At 52.5% G+C, this 18466-nt stretch overlaps 1 protein-coding gene across 1 annotated transcript; it reads left to right on the top strand.

Moving 5' to 3' along the window:
* Positions 1-68: 68 nt before the first annotated feature.
* Positions 69-4325, top strand: ARL16 (ADP ribosylation factor like GTPase 16). Its single transcript, XM_065416196.1, has 5 exons — positions 69-129; positions 949-1007; positions 1767-1880; positions 3055-3170; positions 4154-4325. Exons 1-5 carry the CDS (start codon positions 69-71, stop codon positions 4323-4325), a joined length of 522 nt encoding a protein of 173 aa, XP_065272268.1.
* The last annotated feature ends 14141 nt before the right edge of the window (positions 4326-18466 follow it).

The following is an 18466-nucleotide window of genomic DNA, read 5'->3' as shown; positions in this document are numbered from 1 at the left end:
CAATGGAAGCGGGGCAGCGCGTCTCCATGGCAATGGGCTGGCGCTGAGGGCCTGGGCCCCGCTGCCCCATGTACCTGCTGCTCGGGGCCTCGGGCGTGGGCAAGACCCTGCTGGTGAAGCGGCTGCAGAATATCCTGGCCCCGCCCGGCGAGGCCGCGCCTCGGCCACAGGAGTCTGGGGCGCGGGGGGGGCTGCCCCGGGGGGGCGGCGTGTGCCCGGGGGTGGGGGCGGAGTGGGGGAGGGGGCTGGGCGGGGGGTGCCCGGGGAGGGGGAATGGGGTGCCCGGGGGGGCGGAGGCAGCGTGTTCCCGGGGGGGGGGGGCGGAGCGGGGGGTGCCCGGGGAGGCGGAGGCAGCGTGTTCCCGGGGGGGGGGCGGAGTGAGGGAGGATGTGCCCGGAGCGCGGGAGGGGGCTGGGCGGGGGGTGCCCGGGGAGGGGGAATGGGGTGCCCGGGGGGGCGGAGGCAGCCTGTTCCCGGGGGGGGGGCGGAGTGAGGGAGTATGTGCCCGGAGCGCGGGAGGGGGCTGGGCGGGGGGTGCCCGGGGAGGGGGAATGGGGTGCCCGGGGGGGCGGAGGCAGCGTGTTCCCGGGGGGGGGCGGAGTGAGGGAGGATGTGCCCGGAGCGCGGGAGGGGGCTGGGCGGGGGGTGCCCGGGGAGGGGGAATGGGGTGCCCGGAGGGGGCAGAGGCAGCCTGTTCCCGGGGGGTGCCCGTTCCCTGGACGGGGCGGTGATGCCCGGCTCTAGTCTCTGGCCGGCGCTGTGGGGTCCCCCGGGTAGGTGCTGGAGCAATGGGGGGCTGAGAGCCATTGAACCAGACTGTAATCCCGTATACGTGGAAACCCCCACAAGCCGGGGGGGGGGGGCAGCGCTCCAAGCTCCAGCCCCTGGGTGAAGCCGTGTCTGGTGATGATCTTCCTTCCCCCCATGCTCCTTGACAGCTTCCTGCACAGCTGTGCTCCAAGGATGGGTCCCGGGAGCTTGGGGAGCCTCCCCCCACACTGCCCACGGTATGGCCGGGGCGGCGCTCTGGCTCGCTGGGCCTGTCTGCATTTCACAGCGTCAGCGTGTTCGGTGCCATTTGCTGGCCCGATGCGGCCATGTCTGAGTGCTCAGTCGAGACCAAGACTTCTGTCCACCATCACTCAGCTAGTTGTACATCAACCTTGCGAGGGGCCAGGCTGCTGCGCTCTGGGTGGGTGGGTCAGTGTGAGGCAGTGGGGCCAGGATTCTGTTGCATTTGTGTTAGTAAGGTGTTAACAGAGCCAGGGAGACTCAGCCTGGCTAGCGGCTACACAGAACAAAAGGCCGCCCCTGAGGAACCTGCACGTGTCAGAAGACATCAGCAGAAACCTTCTGATACCAGTTCAGCCAATGTTGCTCCACTTGGTCAATCCCAGGGAATCCCATCCCTATGTGACACCTGCTTAAACCCTGAATGGTGGGTGGGGCCCCTGCAGGTGACTGCTGACTGAACTGCTGCTGGGAAGTTTCTTCCCATAGCTGCCCCTCTTTCATTTACTGCAGCCTTAGTAATCCAATCCAATCCTCTTGCTTTTGCGGGTTCTCCCTTATGACTAGAACAGTGTCATTTGCAGCACAGCTACCCCCACGCAGTGGTGCTCTTTCACAGCGTAGACAGGCCCCAAAGGGTCACTTTTTTAACCAGCAGCTCCGTGATGTACTAACAGGAGATGGACTCGGTTGTGAGGAACACAAACGTCTCTACAGAGACTGACTCTGGCTGGTGTTGTCTTCTAACCTTGCAGGTGGGCACAAATCTAACTGACCTTCTGATCCAGAAGAAGATCACGATTCGGGAGCTGGGGGGCTGCATGGGCCCTATCTGGCCTAGTTACTATGGAGACTGCAGCTCTGTCCTGGTGAGTGCACATCCCTTGGGTCTAGATTCTGAATGTGACCTTTTCCTGGCCCATCACCAACATCTAACCCAACAGTCCATTGGCTCAGGCTACATTGGAACTGCCTTGCACTGCATGTGGAGGGCCGATTGACCCACCACATCTGAGTAATGGTAACAGCTCCCTCTGGGAGAGGGAGATACATCCCATTGTACAGCTGGGCAGGCAGAGGCACAGAGAGAGAGAGAGGAAGTGAATTTCCCAAGACCCCGCAGCAAGTCAATGGCAGAATGAAATAGAACCCAGGAGTCCTGGCCATGCTCAGACCACGCTGCCTCTTGTCACTGTGTAAAGTTGTTTGCATTGTAATGCTCACTCAAGGGGAAATCACGGGTGTTTAGACAGAATTAGGCCTGGCAGAAATAGATTTAAATCATTTCAGCAAATAATGTCACTGTTTATTTTTAAGCATTTTTTCAAATTATTGATTTAAATTTTCACAGTTGCAGAAAATGGGGGGGGGGGGAGGGGCGCTCAGACAATTCTCTGAGTCTCACATTCTCAAGCAACATTTTTCTTACTTTGCCTATCTGTAAATTTGACTTGTCAATGGAAATAATTTTTCACCCATTTGTGTGTACAGTGAAATCAACATTTACTGACACTTATTGAAAACTCTAACCCTTCCACAGTAGCACAGGTCCTACTGTCCCTGCCCAAAGCCCTCGAATGAGTGGAACTGGCCATGGAGTGAGGGAACGCCTTACCTCAGGGCCAGACTCTTCGCTGGCCTTCCATTTTTCATGCCTCAGCTTCTCCCTGCAACTTATCACTTAGGGCTCATGAGATCCCTCTGGATCACCTTGTGGGCTTGATTCTAATCTCACTCACCCATTTTACAGCAGGATGACTCCATCATCTCGATCTGTGCTACTCCTGAGCAACTGGGACCCTGTGTGTTTATAGGCATGGCTGGGGGGGCACATCATCAAGTGGCCTGTGGAGTGAGGCTCCAAATCCAGGGAAGGGCCCCCAGAACTCTACACCAGGGCCTCTCACTTCATTTCCGTCGTGTTTTAATCTCCTCCCACTCCCCGTTCTGGAGCTGGTCTGTGGGGTAACCCGCATCTCCCAAGCGACTGCCTTACATTTTAATTAATTCCCCACCTGGATCTTTCACTCTGCTTCTTCCCAGTTCATGATTGATGCGGCTAACCCCACCCAGATCTCTTCATCCTGCGTCCAGCTCCTGTCACTCCTCTCCGCAGAGCAGCTTGCCTCGGCATCCGTCCTGATCCTGTTCAATAAGATGTAAGGCAAGGATTCCTCCAGGCTGAAAGTGATCAGTCTCCATGGGGGAGGGCAAAGGGAGGAAATCTGGGACTCCTGGTGCAGTCACTTTTTGCCTATATCATCATCTGCAGCCAGATAAGTCCCTGAGAGGCAGGTAGGCTGGGGGGAATACTCTACCCGTTTCAGATTATCCATTTCATCTGGTCCCACTGAGGGCCCTCCGTCATCCCATAGCAACCAGCTGCAGCACTAGAGGTGCTGCTTCAGTTTCCCCAACCTGTCTTTGTAACCAAGTCCAAACAAGCTTGCATTGAAGAATATTCCTTTAATTAACAGGACAAATCCCAAACAAGGAAAGAGCTTCCACTCGGGTCCTGGGTCCCACTCCTAGCTCCAGAGTTGGAGATTCCTCTTACATGGTCTCTGTATCTTCCTTGTTCACAACACCCCTCCCCCCAGCTCTCCTCCCCAGATCTGGAATACTGTTCTCACCAGTCCTTCTGCCCTTAACATAAAATACCACCTCACGGCCTTCCCAGAGCTGGGCAGTACTCTCACCAGTCCCTTGGCTAACATAGCAAAGATCTCACCCAGTTCTACTCCCCAGAGCTGGGATTCAGCTCTCATCCATTTTCCCATGATTGTATCGGGAATGCTCCCCTTGTTTCTTGCCTGGGGTCTCCTCTGTCCAGGAGGCCCCCCGATCACCTTGCTGGGTTCCCTTCCTTACTGAGTTCTGGCTATTTTATTACAGTCAGGTGCATCCCTAATTGAGGACTAATCAACCACATGGGCAATCAGTTAACCCCAAGGCTGGCTGACCAGCCTTAGTTGTGGGTAAATTGGCCCTAATTCTTTCTAAAAGGCCAGTCACCCTGTGCAGCCCCTCGCAGGGATCACTCAACAGAAATGGCAAATTCCAGTTGCTCTAAGTTGGGTCACTGATGGTTTAGCACAATCTCTCTCTCTCCCTTTCTTCCTATCCCCAAATGTGGCTCCAGCGACCTGCCCTGCTACATGTCCCTGGTGGAGATGAAATCGCTGTTCCGGATTCAAGATATCATTTCCTGTGCTAACCAGCCCATCACTGTGGTGGAGACCAGCGCCCGTGATGGCACGGGGCTGCCCGATGTGCTGCAATGGCTTCGCTCCACCCTCAAGGATCCCAGTTGAATTTGCTGTGTCCAGCTTTGGTGTTTCCTGCCAGCTGACGGGGGCTGACTGACTCCAGGCAGCTCACACCTACTCTGTCACCAAGACTAGGATCCAGGAGCAGTAGAGGTAGCTGAGCAGCAGTCTCATCAGCCCTCCACCTGGGAATGAGAGCGGGGGGGGGGCAGCAACAAGACTGAGTGTGCCCCCCCAGCAGGTTGGTGGTAGCAGTGGAGCTGCCTCAGACTTTTGGTACCTTGAATTGCAAAGTAAACTGTGAACTCAGGACTTTCTCCCATTCGTTCCAGACTGTCAGTCAGCCTGCTTGCCCCTGGGGCAGGAGGAACTTACTGCTGGGGGGCTGGGATGTGCAGAGACCACAGCCTCGTGTTTACTAGGGTACCTTTGCCCCATGACTCCCCTGTCCTTGGCAGCCTTGCTGATGGAGTGCCCCACCCCACCCTTTCCTGCTTTGATTGCTGGCCCTCTGCTGCTCCTAGGCTAGGAGGTAATGGGCCTGCCCACTGGAGCCCATCTGCAGGCAGGAGCTCTGTGGAGGGGTTTGTTAGTGATTAAACATTGCTATCAGTTTATTAAAGAGCAGAGCGTAGTTCCCTTCTCCCTCTGATTTAATGCCATGTCTTCTGAGGGCAGGCCACTTTAGGCTTCTTAGCCATATACAAAACTGTTATTATAATGCCCCAGAAGGCGTGTGAGGGGCTTCACAGATGCACAGGTCCCTGCCCCAAAACTTCAAGTAAAACCAGGTGAGTTTATTTACATACAGCAAAAACAGTCAATCTGCCCAGGACTCCAAACCCATATCCAATAGACCAAACTTGTACTGTTTGCATTGCATTAGCACCTAAGGGCCCCCCCTGTGCTGGGGGCTGTACCAACGGCTAGGAAGAACAGGTCCCTCAGCAGAAGCGTTTACAGTCTAATGTAAAGCCACCTTCATGCCCACCACCTGCATTTCCAATACAGCAGGCTTATGGGGAATGAGGGTAAAAGACAGGAGATTGACACAGGAGTTGTCTAACACAGCACACAGATTTTAAGTTGCAGAAGGCAGTGGCTGTCACTAGCGCAAAAAGATGCTGTTTTATTTTGTATTGTTTCTTTTATAATTTGTTACGTACACTTGTGTGTAAAACCACCTAACAAAAGCCAAAGCAGCCCTGTCCTGCTGCCACTAAAGGGAACCTTCCCACTAGTTCACCCTGCACGTTTCTCATAGGAACTACCGGGGCTTGAATGACAGTTTTGTATGAAAACTGGGGCAGATTTAAAACTGTTTAAAACAATTAAAAAATAAAACATATGAAAAACTTGAATACATTTTATTTACAGCGGCATTATTCACACTAGCACTGCTCATCCTTCCCTCCACGCAGCGTGACACGGAAACTAGGCATTAGTTTATCAAGTTCTCACAGCGTCTTTATTCACTGCACCTGCTGCATCATCCCCCATTTCAGAGCTGGGCCCACCTGCCGCAGGAAGCCTAACGGCCAGAGATCCCACATACAGCGAACGCATCACCTGGTAGCTGGGGAGGGACATGGGTTTGCCAGCGCCACACAATGACAGGCACCTCAGTGGCAGACCTGTACCTACAGCGTGTGCACGCAAGTGGGGGAGAGATGTAGTGAATGTTACTAATGGGTGGAATCAGGGGCACAACACATGTACTGATGGAAACCAGGGGAACCTCTATTACCTGAGAGCTTCCACCTCTGAAACAAGGACTTGTCCCGATTCGTACTAAACACACAGGACAGTCGCCTGCTTATCCAACCCCAGTTACTTGCATTGACTTAATGTCCCCATGTCAGCTGGGAAAACAAGGTTTCAGTAAATGTGGAAATCCAGTGAAAAAAGCACGTGATATAAATAAGCAGCTCCAAGTATTAAGCCAGGCAAAGCATCATGAAACCCTGACCATTCCCACCCCACCTCCCACCCCCCCGGCAGATAGGGATGGAACCCGACAGCCCTGAGGCAGGAAAAGACGCTCAGTGGGAAACAACACCACAAAGTCCTCTCTCAGCTGCTGGAAGAGGCAGCCCTGTACCGCTGGCAATAAAGGCCTAGCAAAAAGTCTGGCCACCACATACCGAGTGATGAGAACAGAAGCCAAACGGCCGAAGAGATTTCAGAGTTCTCTGTGACTCGAGAATATGCTTCTAGCAGTTTGTGTGGCAAGTCCCGCCAGGTGTTAGGGCTGGGGAAATACAGCTACTCAGCTACCCCATGCGGGGGTAAGAGAAACAGACACGCCATACCATTTGCTCAAGTCCATCCCCAGGCATCTTCCTGCAGGTTCTTCAGCGTCTGATCCTTCTCAGGACTCTGGTTCCCAGCCATTGACTCTACTTCTCAAAGCAAAATTGAGAGTTACAGTGACAGAGCAGATCTCAGCAGAAGAGTCTCACTAGCTAAACAAGCTACTTTTGTTCCATTTGCCTGCACTGCGTTTCTCAGCAGAACTGGGGCATGTCACACCCTTAGTGCCTGTGTCAGAAACAAGCTCTGAGACCCCTCGCCCTCCATTTATAAGTTTCTCTTCAGAGTCCACTTCTGCTGTGCTGCCTATAGCAGATCTTGTTGATTTGTATAGAGAATTCTTTTTTTGTCCATTTCCACCCCCACCCCCCCGTAACTTGCCTGTTAGTCCTTCGACTGTGGGCTTGGGACAGAAAAGGCCCTTCTCGTACTGCTGAAAGGCACCTCACAGTTTAAGGGTGCTATCGGAAACAAATACAAAGAATGATGATAATTTACGTGTCTGCGACATGGGCATCACAGAGAACATGGGGAACACCTGCAGCAGTGGGGATTTTTATCTCTACCTTCTAGGACCATCTTTGGAACCTTCAACCTCTGCTGGTTCAGAATATTTACCACTTGTCAAGCGGGAGCAGCATCTCAGAATGCAAGTCGAGAGAATTCAGCTCAAGTGACCTGTACTGACTGTGGAGTTTACAGACCCCTTCTTCCCCATCCCCGCATAGAGAGAGTGAGTAGGGAGATGAGCTCTCCCAGCTTAGGCCAAGGGGTAGATCTGGCAGTCAATCAGGCCCTGGGGTTCACAACAATAATCAGAACAAAAGGTTGATAGCAATACAGAGGTCCCCCACGGTGTCAATACAAGTCCAGATCGTGTTAGGGGGTCTGTTGGCACAGGGTGGTATGCCTATCCCCATCGCAATAATGTGCACAGCTCTAGAGTCCATGAGTATACAATACTCCACACATTTATTCGTTTGCAGTACACAAACATCGCACACCAACTGAGCTCGGCCACTTTCCACTGTGGCACGCTAGTAAATCTCGAATGGCAATGGTGCTCAGAAAAGGAAGTTTTCTAAGCCAATGATGACTCTGAAACAAGGGGACTGGAGGGAGACAGACAAGAAGTGGAGGCTCAGGGCTGATGATGGAAAAGCTAAGTTCTGCAAATCACAGCCAGCCAAACCATGGCAGGCCCAGGAAAACCAGCAACATTGTTTCTGTAATAAGACATAAATTTGCCATGAGCAGGAGACCCAAGATATTCTCCCTGCAAAAAACGGTTCCCTCAGGTTCTCTCCTCTCTCTGCTGCTGCTGGGCCGTATCTCAGGTGGGCTCCACACCTCGCCCCAAGAATGGTCTACAAGACTAGAAATATCACAGACTGCTAAGGAAATCCAGGTGCTTCCCAAACGCCTCTTCTTTACTCTTGATGAAGTCTCTGGTGCTCTGCCTGATTTGCTTGATCTCTGGGTCCTTCACCCACTCCTCTTCACTCTGCAAGAAGAACAAGAATGGCTGTTAGAGAGCTGAAAGGAGAGGATTTCAACATCTCTTCTCTTAGGGATTCCTCCGCTGGGGGCATCCCCTCCCAGTCCTCCAGAATCCCCTGTAGAAGTGTTCTTAGCCCTTTCTGGTTACAAACATTAACTAAGTAATGGTCACAACCCCTCAGGAAGCAGGTGAGCAGGGCTTGCTATCCCCAGTCAACAGGTAAGCACCTGAAGCAGAAAGGTTGGGTGAGTCGTGCAAGGCCAGAGCAGGAGCCAGCGTGAAACGTTTCTGGCTCCCACTCCTGTGCTCCGACCACATCTCTCCCTCAAAGGCACGTGGACCTGCCAGCATCTCCCAGAGACAGCTGTGCTGATGACTTACTTCAGGCTCCAGGTCCTTTGCACATGCATAGACTTTCTGTCCGAAGAGCCATAGCCCTTCTCTTAAAAACTCCTGTAAGGTCTGGCCAACTCTGTGCAACAACTCCTCTTCGTATGCATAAATGCTGCCGTTGTCTGCAACAAGGATAACCAGCTGTTGTCCAGTGGCCAGACATGGCACGTCATCCACGATGCCAAGAACCTCCATCTTCACAGGCAAAGCACTTCCCAGTCTTCCAGCACGTCCAACTGCCCTGCATAGAACGTCTCGCCCAGGTCACAAATGCGCAGCTGAAAGTCTTGCTGCTTCTCAAATGGAATGATTTTGCCCTTGTTTTCTTTCACATACCCCGAGACCGGGTCCAGGCATTGAGCTATAAGAGAATAAGAAATTAGTACCCAGAAGTGCCCATCCCCCCCACCACTCCCCACTCAGCCTCATCTTCATGATGTGGATCCCTTGAATACGACATGGAATTTGTAATCTGCTACAAATTTGTTATATTGGCTTGTGTGTATTTCCGACAATGCGAGGAGAAAGCGCTAAGTCCGAGTGGGTGGTATAAGCGTGGCAAGGGAATAAGGATGAGGGAGAACTCTGGAAATGAATAATTATGGATCTACTACCACAGACATCCTTACATTTGGGCTTCCTAACGAAAATGTAATCTTGTTTTGGGGGAGCTTGACTCCAGTGGAACACCTCCCACCTTCATTCCTTTTTAAACACGTCTTTTTGTTGCAGTTTACTAGTGTTTTGAATGAGCACCAAAGTGACAATCGGGCTGGAAGATAAGGGAAGGGGAGCCTTGCTGAGACGTATAGAGCTCACCGAATGCAGGGCTCTCGTCCAGCAGACTTTTGCAAGTCCACAGGAAACGTGTGCATGTGTTGGTGTGTTCTTATACCTGGGCGGATATAGGGGAGCGGATGGTCGAGGGGAAAGGGAGATGAATAGTCTTTCCCAGCCTCCCTCAATGGCCTTATAGCTCTCCCACAGTACCCTGCTTCTCACCCGTGTCATTCTCCTGCCCACTCCCCTCCTCCTCCAGCCTCCCCTAACTACCCCCACCCTTCCAATGCAGGGCAGCACAGCTCCATGCCCCCCAGCCACCTGCCCCCATGCATGTCCCTCCCCGGTCACAGCCTCCTCCAGGAGTCGATACAAATCAGGGATTCTCTTTAAAAAATTCATCAGCTAAATCAGATTTTTTAATTTAAATTAAATACAGGCTGTGACGTTGCACTCTATATGATTTTATGAAAATATGCTAATGAGTTTAAATATAATGTAACTGGAATATCCTTCATGCAAAAGGTCTCTTGTAAGGTATCATTACAAAGCTTGTAATCTACTGAGTGTGGTCATCCTATTTGTATAAATGTACCACTCTTGTATCTGAAACTAGAAATATGAAGTATTACTTTGAGGGCCTATTGTAATTATGCAAAGTGTGGGCCATGAATGGTGATGACTCCCATTAATCAGGACAATAGTCTGCAGATGGCTGTTTTACTTGTAAGTCTCCCTGTGTGCCGGCAAGTCTTACAGTGACATGTGATCATGTCACCTGAACTGGAATCCATCTTTAACCTGGTGCTTTTCCATTGAGGAGGGGGTAGGAACCCAGAGAGGGACAAAGGGTTCCCGCCTTATGCAAAAGATATATAAATGGGTGGAACAGAACAAAGTGGGGAGCCATCATGAGAAATCCCCTACCTACCAGCTGAGCTGGAACAAAGGCTGTACCAGAGGAAAGGATTGTGCCCAGACTAGAAAGGCATCCAGTCTGTGAAAGAAACTTATTGAAACATCTCTCAGGGTGAGATTTTATCTGTACTCAGTTGTATTACTGTATTAGGCTTAGATTTGTGTGTTTTGTTTTATTTTATTTCACTTGGTAATTCACATTGTTCTGTCTGCTACTACTTGGAACCACTTTAATCCTACTTTCTGTATTTAATAAAATCACTTTTTACTTGTTAATTAACTCAGAGTATGTATTAATACCTGGGGGGGCAAACAGCAGTGCATACCTCTCTATCAGTGTTATAGAGAGCGAACAATTTATGCGTTTACCCTGTATAAGCTTTATACAGGGTAAAATGGATTTATTTGGGGTTTAGACCCCATTGGGAGTTGGGCATCTGAGTGTTATAGACAGGAACATTTCTGTAACCTGCTTTCAGTTAACTCTGCAGCTTCAGGGCATGTGGTTCAGACCCTGGGTCTGTGTTGTTGAGCCAGACATGCCAGTCTGCTCCAAGACAGGGTGCTGGAGTCCTAAGCTGCCAGGGCAGGAAAGCAGGAGCAGAAGTAGTCTTGGCACATCAGTTAGCAGTTCCCAAGGGGGTTTCTGTGATCCAACCCGTCACACAGGCTTTTATTTTAAATAAACCTATTTAAAATTGAAATTGACAACCTATATTAAGACCTAAACATATGATCATTATTAAAATAATTTAAATTAAATACAAAATATAACATTTGCTGACAAGTTTCAATGAAAGTCAACCCACTAAGCTGGTGGAAGCCACTGGCTAAGCACCTGGAACCTGAGTTTGCTAAACTGTTAAACCAGCTTTTAACAGCAGTAGCCTCTTTTGCAGGTGTAGGGAGAATATTTTCTTCATTTCACTTTATTCATCTAATTCACTTCAGTGACTAGCTTTTTCATAGTAAAGAAACCATCTGGGAGTTGAAAAAGCAGGAAGGCTTGTTCTCCTCTTCCAGACTATAAATAAAAACTAGGTTTGAGAGATGAGATCTACTAGTTCTAAAATCGTGAAGGGCATGGGGACCAGAAACAATCCGTTCAATTCACTAGTTACAGACGATATTTCCTTTGTTTAATATACCAGTTAGTTTTAAATGCAAAGTATGTTTTGATAAACTTCCTTCTGGCGTATCCAGCACATTTATGATAATTTTGTTTAATAAAACACACTTTAAAATGCTATTTTTGTGCAAAATTGAATTTTCATCCAAATAGAGATTGAAAGAGATCATAAGTAAAAACTTAATAATCATCAACTAGTAAATATGAAATGCAGTTACCATTTTATAACATAATAAAAAATACAAAAATTAAGAATCTGAAAAAATGTAAATTAAACAATATAGTTGCTTAAATAAATGTGTATGGATATGACATAACCTCCGCGCTACTAAAAAGAAAAACTGAGTGGAAAGGTTATGTTTAGTTGTAAAGTAACATGTTTTAATGGTTACCAACCAGTAAGAATTAGTTATTTTTCTAAAGAAAAGTTAAGCTCAAATGCAAAACACAGTTAAAATTGGTGATTTAAATCAAGGTTTCCAGCCTGCCAAATAAAACTGGTGATTTAAATGAGTCGACCCTGGCCCCCTCCCAGATTCCTGGCCCTGCACATTCACAACCATGCGTGGATCAGTGTTATTTGTATTTATAAGCATATGAAAATAAATGTAGATCTAGAAACGTTTGAAAGTAATTGCAAAATTTGCTCTGCTTATACACATGAAAACAACCGTGTGCGTGGTCGCATAACACCAGCCAACATTTGAAAGCGGTAACTGGTTTGGAGAGGACAATAAAGGCCCATTGGACTAGGAGAGCCTTCCAGATGGAAGAGAGTGAAAAAATATTTTGCTTAGGAGGGGAAAAAAACCAAAACAGAACAAAAAGGGACGTTGCCTGGGATGAGTGGAACATTTTCAAAATCACCTGAGTGACTTGGAGAAGCTACATCCTGTTTTCAAGTCACTTCGGAGTGCGCTGCTGGCAGTGGGTAAAACTTTCCGAAAGCACTGACATGGGACAAGCCCAACCCCCAGCTCCTACAACCCTGCAGAGTCAGCTAGGAGGTTGGAAAAGATACTCACGATTGTCCTGTAAACTCCTCATGAGTTTCTTTTCAGCACTAGACTCCCCGAAGTTGTGCTCAGATTCCACTTTCCTTAACAAAAGAAGGATCTGTATAAATATTCTAAATCCAGAAACATTAAAGCTCAAATGATGAATTTCACTCAAAGCAGGGCAAGAACCCAGGATGGAGAGTCAGGTCACCAGATAGTTCCTTCCCATCTTGCCCCAGTGACATTTTGAGAGACCTCTATGAATGGGGGAGAGCTCAGGGATATATTTGAAGGTGGGAGTTCAAATTGGTCTTTGGAACCCAGAACCTGTTTTGATCCACCCACCCCAGCAGACTCCTGTCAGCTCCAACGGGCATTGGCTCAGGCCAGAAGAACAGAGGCTCAAGGCGTTCTGAACACAACAGAGTAAGGCACAGAGTCCTCAGGGCTTTCTGAGGGACGAATGCACAGAGTTCAGTGAGGAAGCCCTAAATCTACTCCCAACTCTGCAATTCATGTCAACTTTCTGCCTAAGTTTCTCGATTTGCAAAACAGGCAGAACACTACTTATCTGGGTACCGAGCTCATACAGGTGCTGTGTGAAGCAACGGTGACAGCAGAAAGAAGCCTCCCTCACATACCAGTGCCCTCCGTGCATATTGCCTGTTCGTGGACAATCAGCAGCCCAGAGCTGCCACTTCACAACAGAAGCTGCCCTGTGGTACTATCAAATGACCACGGTGACCCATTTCTTTTCCCTCCTGCCTGTCGTGGCCCCAGCATGCCCCTCCCTAGCAGAGGAAGTGACTGAGGTCTGGAAGTCAGGCTCTTAGGGATTGCTGTCATTGGCTCTTTGGGAAACCTTCTTTAGCACAAAAAGCGCAGGGGGAAAATTTTCAAAAATGCTGAAGTGACTTAGGAGCCTAAGTCCCATTTTCAAAAATGATGTGGGCACTTCAGAGCCTCGTCTCTGGGATTTAGTCTCCTAAGTCACTGAAGTGTTTTTGAAAACGTTATCCTGTCTGTGTAGAATTGTCTAAGGAGAGATCTAGCCCCCTACCCTGGCGACATTTTGTTTCCTCTTATACAGGAACTTCTGCTGTGCTGCCTACAGGGAATCTAGTTGACTTGTATGTTTTTTTTAAATCCCTATTTGTTTTTCCCCTTCGCCTAACCTCTCCACCCGTCTGTCCGTCCTTAGACTGTGATGGAAGAACCTGTTTTATTCTAAAGCTTTCCTGTAGCTCTTTTAAAGGGTCTCACATAAATCAGCATCATTAGGTGAGGGGCACTTGTCTGTACTTTACCTTTTGAGTCCAGTCTCAGGAAATCTCCGCACACACACAGCTGCCATGGCAAGGTTCAGAACGCTTCAAATACAACTTCGTGGGTTTTTTAAAGCAACAAAACCTGTGACACTGCGGCCTGGGCTAGCCCGGAAGAGCTGCACCTTCAGTTGATCTAGTGAATCTAGTTCAACTGGTTAAATGCAGCTTTATTAGGGGTTTGCACCAATTTAACCCTGGCTCAGCTTGTCTGTCACTGGCACGCGCTGAACTGATTTAGCCAAAGCTCAAACCAGCTGAAGCTCAGTTTTGAGCAGATTTCGTTACGGCGGAACAGCCTCAAGGGCGCAGCCGGCCCGGTCCATGGCTGGGTTGTCGGCCCCGCCTGGCTGGAGCAGAGCGAAGCGAAGCCCGGTGCACCTGGCGAGGGAGGGAGGAGACACGTGATGGCGCCTGTTCGGGCCAGCCCCGGGGAGCGGCAGTGGGGCAGAGCCCCATGAGGCCCATCGAGCTCCCCTACCCCGTTGGGGGCCCGCACCGGGCTCCCCCCACAACCCATTCCCCGGGCTCCCCGCCTGCCCCGGCCACGCCACACCAGGGGTGACCTGCTCCGGAACGCACTCCTGAGCTGTTAGGGGTTCTCCTTCCAGCCCCCCCCCCCCCGCAAACTCCCCTGGACCCCGTCCAGCCCCCCCACCCCGCATCCACCACCCCTCGGGGACCCCTCCCAGCCCCGCATCCAGCCCCCCGCAACCCCTCCCGCCCCGCATCCACCCCCCCGGGGACCCCTCCCAGCCCCCCCGCAACCCCTCCCGCCCCGCCTCCAGCCCCCCGGGGACCTCTCCCAGCCTCCCCGCCCCGCATCCAGCCCCCCGGGGACCCCTCCCAGCCCCGCATCCAGCCCCCCGCGACCCATTCCAGCCCCCCCTCCCGCCACCCCTCCCGCCCCGCATCCACCCCCCCCGGGGACCCCTCCCCGCCCCGCATCCAGCCCCCCCGCAACCCCTCCCGCCCCGCATCCAGCCCCCCGGGGACCCCTCCCAGCCGCCCCGCCCCGCATCCAGCCCCCCCGCAACCCCTCCCGCCCCGCATCCACCCCCCCGGGGACCCCTCCCAGCCGCCCCGCATCCAGCCCCCCGGGGAGCCGGGAACTCACCGATTCCGAGCGCTCGGTAGCGGCCCGCGACTCAGGCGCAGGTGACGGTCTGTGCGGAGGCGGGCGGGGCGCCCAGACAGGAGGGACCGCGCCCGGCCCGGGTCCGGCCCCTTCCGGGTGGAGCCCCGCCCCCTTCCCTGGGCGTCTCGCCCCCCCGGATCAGGAACCCCCCGGGGGGGCTTCCAGAGCAGCAGCGCCACCCCCCCACCCCCAGCCAGGGTCACCTGTGCCAACCCTCCCCCCCCCCCCGCCAGGGGAATCTGCCCCTTCTCCGCCCGCTCCTCTCCCACTGCCAACCCCCCCGCCAGGGTCACCTCACCTGTGCCCCTCTCCCCCCCCGCCAGGGGAGTCTGCCCCCTTCTCCCTCTGCTCCTCTCCAGCCAGGGTCACCTGTGACAACCCTTCTCCCCCCCCCCGCTCCTCTCCCACTGCCAACCCCCCCCACCAGGGTCACCTGTCCTGTGCCAACCCTTCTCCCCCCCCGCCAGGGTCACCTGTGCCAACCCTTCTCCCCCCCCCGCCAGGGGAGTCTGCCCCCTTCCGCCCCCCGCTCCTCTCCCACTGCCAACCCCCCCCGCCAGGGTCACCTGTGCCAACCCTTCCCCCCCCGCTCCTCTCCCACTGCCAGCCCCCCCCACCAGGGTCACCTGTGCCAACCCTTCTCCCCCCCACCAGGGGAGTCTGCCCCCTTCCCCCCCCCGCTCCTCTCCCACTGCCAGCCCCCCTCCAGCCAGGGTCACCTGTGACAAACCTGCCCCCCCCCCGCCAGGGGAGTCTGCCCCCTTCCCCCCATCTGTATCCAGGGACCTGCCCCTCTACCTGCAGAGTGACGCAGAGCCTGAGCATATGGGTGGGTGACCCAGCCCGGGATGAGAGCTTGTCTACACTGGCAAGTTTTGTCGCCAGAAATGGCCTTTGGGGGACAAAACAGCAAGAGCGTGCACACTGCACTGGGACTTTTGTTGCGAAAAACACCCAGTTTTGGCAACAAAAAACTTCCACCCCCACGAGAGACTTTTGTCTTTTCCCCTCCCTTTATTGTCGACAAGGAGCCAGTGTAGACACTGCTGCTCAGGGCCGCCCAGAGGATTCAGGGGGCCTGGGGCAAAGCGGGGTAGCTGTGGCGCTTGTACTCACCCGGGTCTTCGGCGGCATTTTGGCGGCGGGGCAGTTGCTCCGTGTCTTCGGCAGCACTGAAGGACCCACCGCCAAAATGCCGCCAAAGATCCGGCGCAACTGAAGGGCCCCCCCGCCACTGAAATGCCATCGAAGACCCGGACTGCCGCTGGGCCAGGGCTCGTGGGGACCCTGCGGGGGCCGGGGCCTAGGGCAAATTGCCTCACTTGCCCCCCCCCCTGGGCAGCCCTGCTGCTGCTTCCACCAGTATCCCACAATGACTGCCCTGATCGCTCTGCTCACTGTTTTGATCTCTGCTGCCCTGCAAGCAGGCGCCCTCCCCTTTCAGAGCTCCGGGAAGTATCTGTGTGCTGCTCCCTTTGGGAACAGACAAAGAGCAAATCATTGGCCTGCTCCTGTTCTGCCCGGCCCTAGGAACACAGTGGCTGGCAGACTGCTGGGCTGCTTTGCCATTCCGAGAGCTCACAGAGCTGCTCATGATGCTGCTCCCGGCAGCGGAGGAGGCTGTGGGAGAACTCGGAGAGAATCCCAAGATGGGCAGCGCTCAGCTCTTCCTTCCCACAACACTGCACTGTGGGATACAGACCCCACAGTGCATTGCTCACCCTGTCCATGAGGGTGTCCCCAAAGTGGACATGATCTGTCGACAGAGGGAGCAAGCGTGAATGCCCTTTGGCGATTTTTGTTTTGTCGACTCTTGGGTGTTGACATAAGTTTTGTCAACAAAACTTGGTAGTGTAGACCAGCCCTGACTTGCCAGAAGCACACGTCCCTGGCCGGAGCAGGCACTAGCCTCAGCATTCATGTTCTTTCTGGCAGCATCTCGCTAGGACCCTGACCTGCCCCACAGCCCTGGCCTTTTACTGGGTCGCTCGATTTGGGCCACAGCTGTTCTGGGAACTCTGGGTGTTGCACAGAAGGTGAATCCATTTAACTTCTCGCAGCTAGTGCTGAGTCCTGCCAGGGTCTGTCTCTCCCATACCCTGAGTCAGAAAAGTCTTGGCATAAGCTAAGAACAAAAGACTGGCCACACTGGGTCAGACCAATGTCCATCTAGACTAATACTCTGACTTCCACCAGTGGCCAGGGCCAGGTGCCCCAGAGGGAATGAACAGAACAGGGCAATTATCAAGTGAGCCATCCCCTGTCATCCAGTCCCAGCTTCTGATGGAGGCTATGGGATACCCACCGCATGGGGCTGTGTCCCTGACCATCTTTGCTAATTGCAATTTATGGATCTATCCTCCAGGAACTTGTGTTATTTTTTTTGAACCCAGTTATAGTTTTGGCCTTCACAGCATCCTCTGGCAGAGTTCCACAGGCTGACTGTATTTTGTGAAGTAGTGCTTCCTTTGTTTGTTTGAAACCTGCTGCGCCGCTCTCTATGAATTGCATTGGGTGACCCCTGGTTCGTGTGTTTTGTGAAGGGGTAAATTCCACATCCCTCTTCATGTTCTCCACACCAGTGAGTTAATGCACTAACAGGACGCTGCGTTTTACTCAGCTGATTCGAACGGTCCCTTGCCCCTGTCGCCCCAAGACAATGTGCAGCGTCAGCACAATGGCGGCTGTTTGTGTGAAGAGACAGGTTTCAGAGTAGCAGCCGTGTTAGTCTGTATCCGCAAAAATAACAGGAGTACTTGTGGCACCTTAGAGACTAACAAATTTATTAGAGCATAAGCTTTCGTGGGCTACAACCCACTTCTTCGGATGCATATAGAGCCGAAGAAGTGGGTTGTAGCCCACGAAAGCTTATGCTCTAATAAATTTGTTAGTCTCTAAGGTGCCACAAGTACTCCTGTTATGTTTGTGTGAAGTTTGCAAAACAGGGAAGCTTGCAGTTGTGTTGACAGGCATAGCCCATGCTCTGTGCACACGGCCCCATGGCTTGCACACGGACCTGACACAACTTCCAAGAAGACAAGACACTACCTGTCTGTGGGGAAAGAGCTGGCTGGGCAGGAGCCAAGTCACACAGGGTTTACTCACATGCCTCTCTGCCATTTCACAAGGATGGGGGAGGGGGCAAGTACAGTAAACAGCAACAGACAAAGCCAGGAAATTCCCACGGGTGGGGTAAAACTCCTCCCAGCTGCCTGTGCGTGGCCCTGACTCACCCCCTTCTTCTTGTGTAACATCCTGGCACTCTTCCCATGAGTGAGGCTTGATGTCGGTGTGGGCTGTGGCCTGTGCGTAGGGCCCACCAGGCAATGTGTTTGCTGGGGGAGGAGGACATCATGCAGCCAGGTAAGCTACCATGGAAAGTGGTTGTGTAAGGCCAGCGAGGTGAGGAGTTCCCAGAATGCGTCCTACCAATCCTCAGGCACAATGTGACCCTCGTCCTTTCTCTGCTTTGAACACATTTGAAATCAGAGGCAGTGGAGGCCTGGAGCCTTCCCTGGGGAGATGATGCATTTTAAAAGGTACTTGAAGCCTACAGAGAGGGTGACATGGTTCCTCTCCCACTGGCTAGGGCATTGGCCTTGTGACACTGGCAGACCAGGTGCCAGCTAATGCCAAGGCCCCTGGGTCCCAAGTGAACACTGACAAATGCAGAGCTGGAACCAGGCTGGCT

The sequence above is a fragment of the Emys orbicularis genome, chromosome 13, assembly GCF_028017835.1.
Source record: "Emys orbicularis isolate rEmyOrb1 chromosome 13, rEmyOrb1.hap1, whole genome shotgun sequence".
NCBI lineage: Eukaryota > Metazoa > Chordata > Testudines > Emydidae > Emys > Emys orbicularis.
Note: the sequence above shows the minus strand (reverse complement) of the source record. Positions and strands in the feature narration are given on the sequence as shown.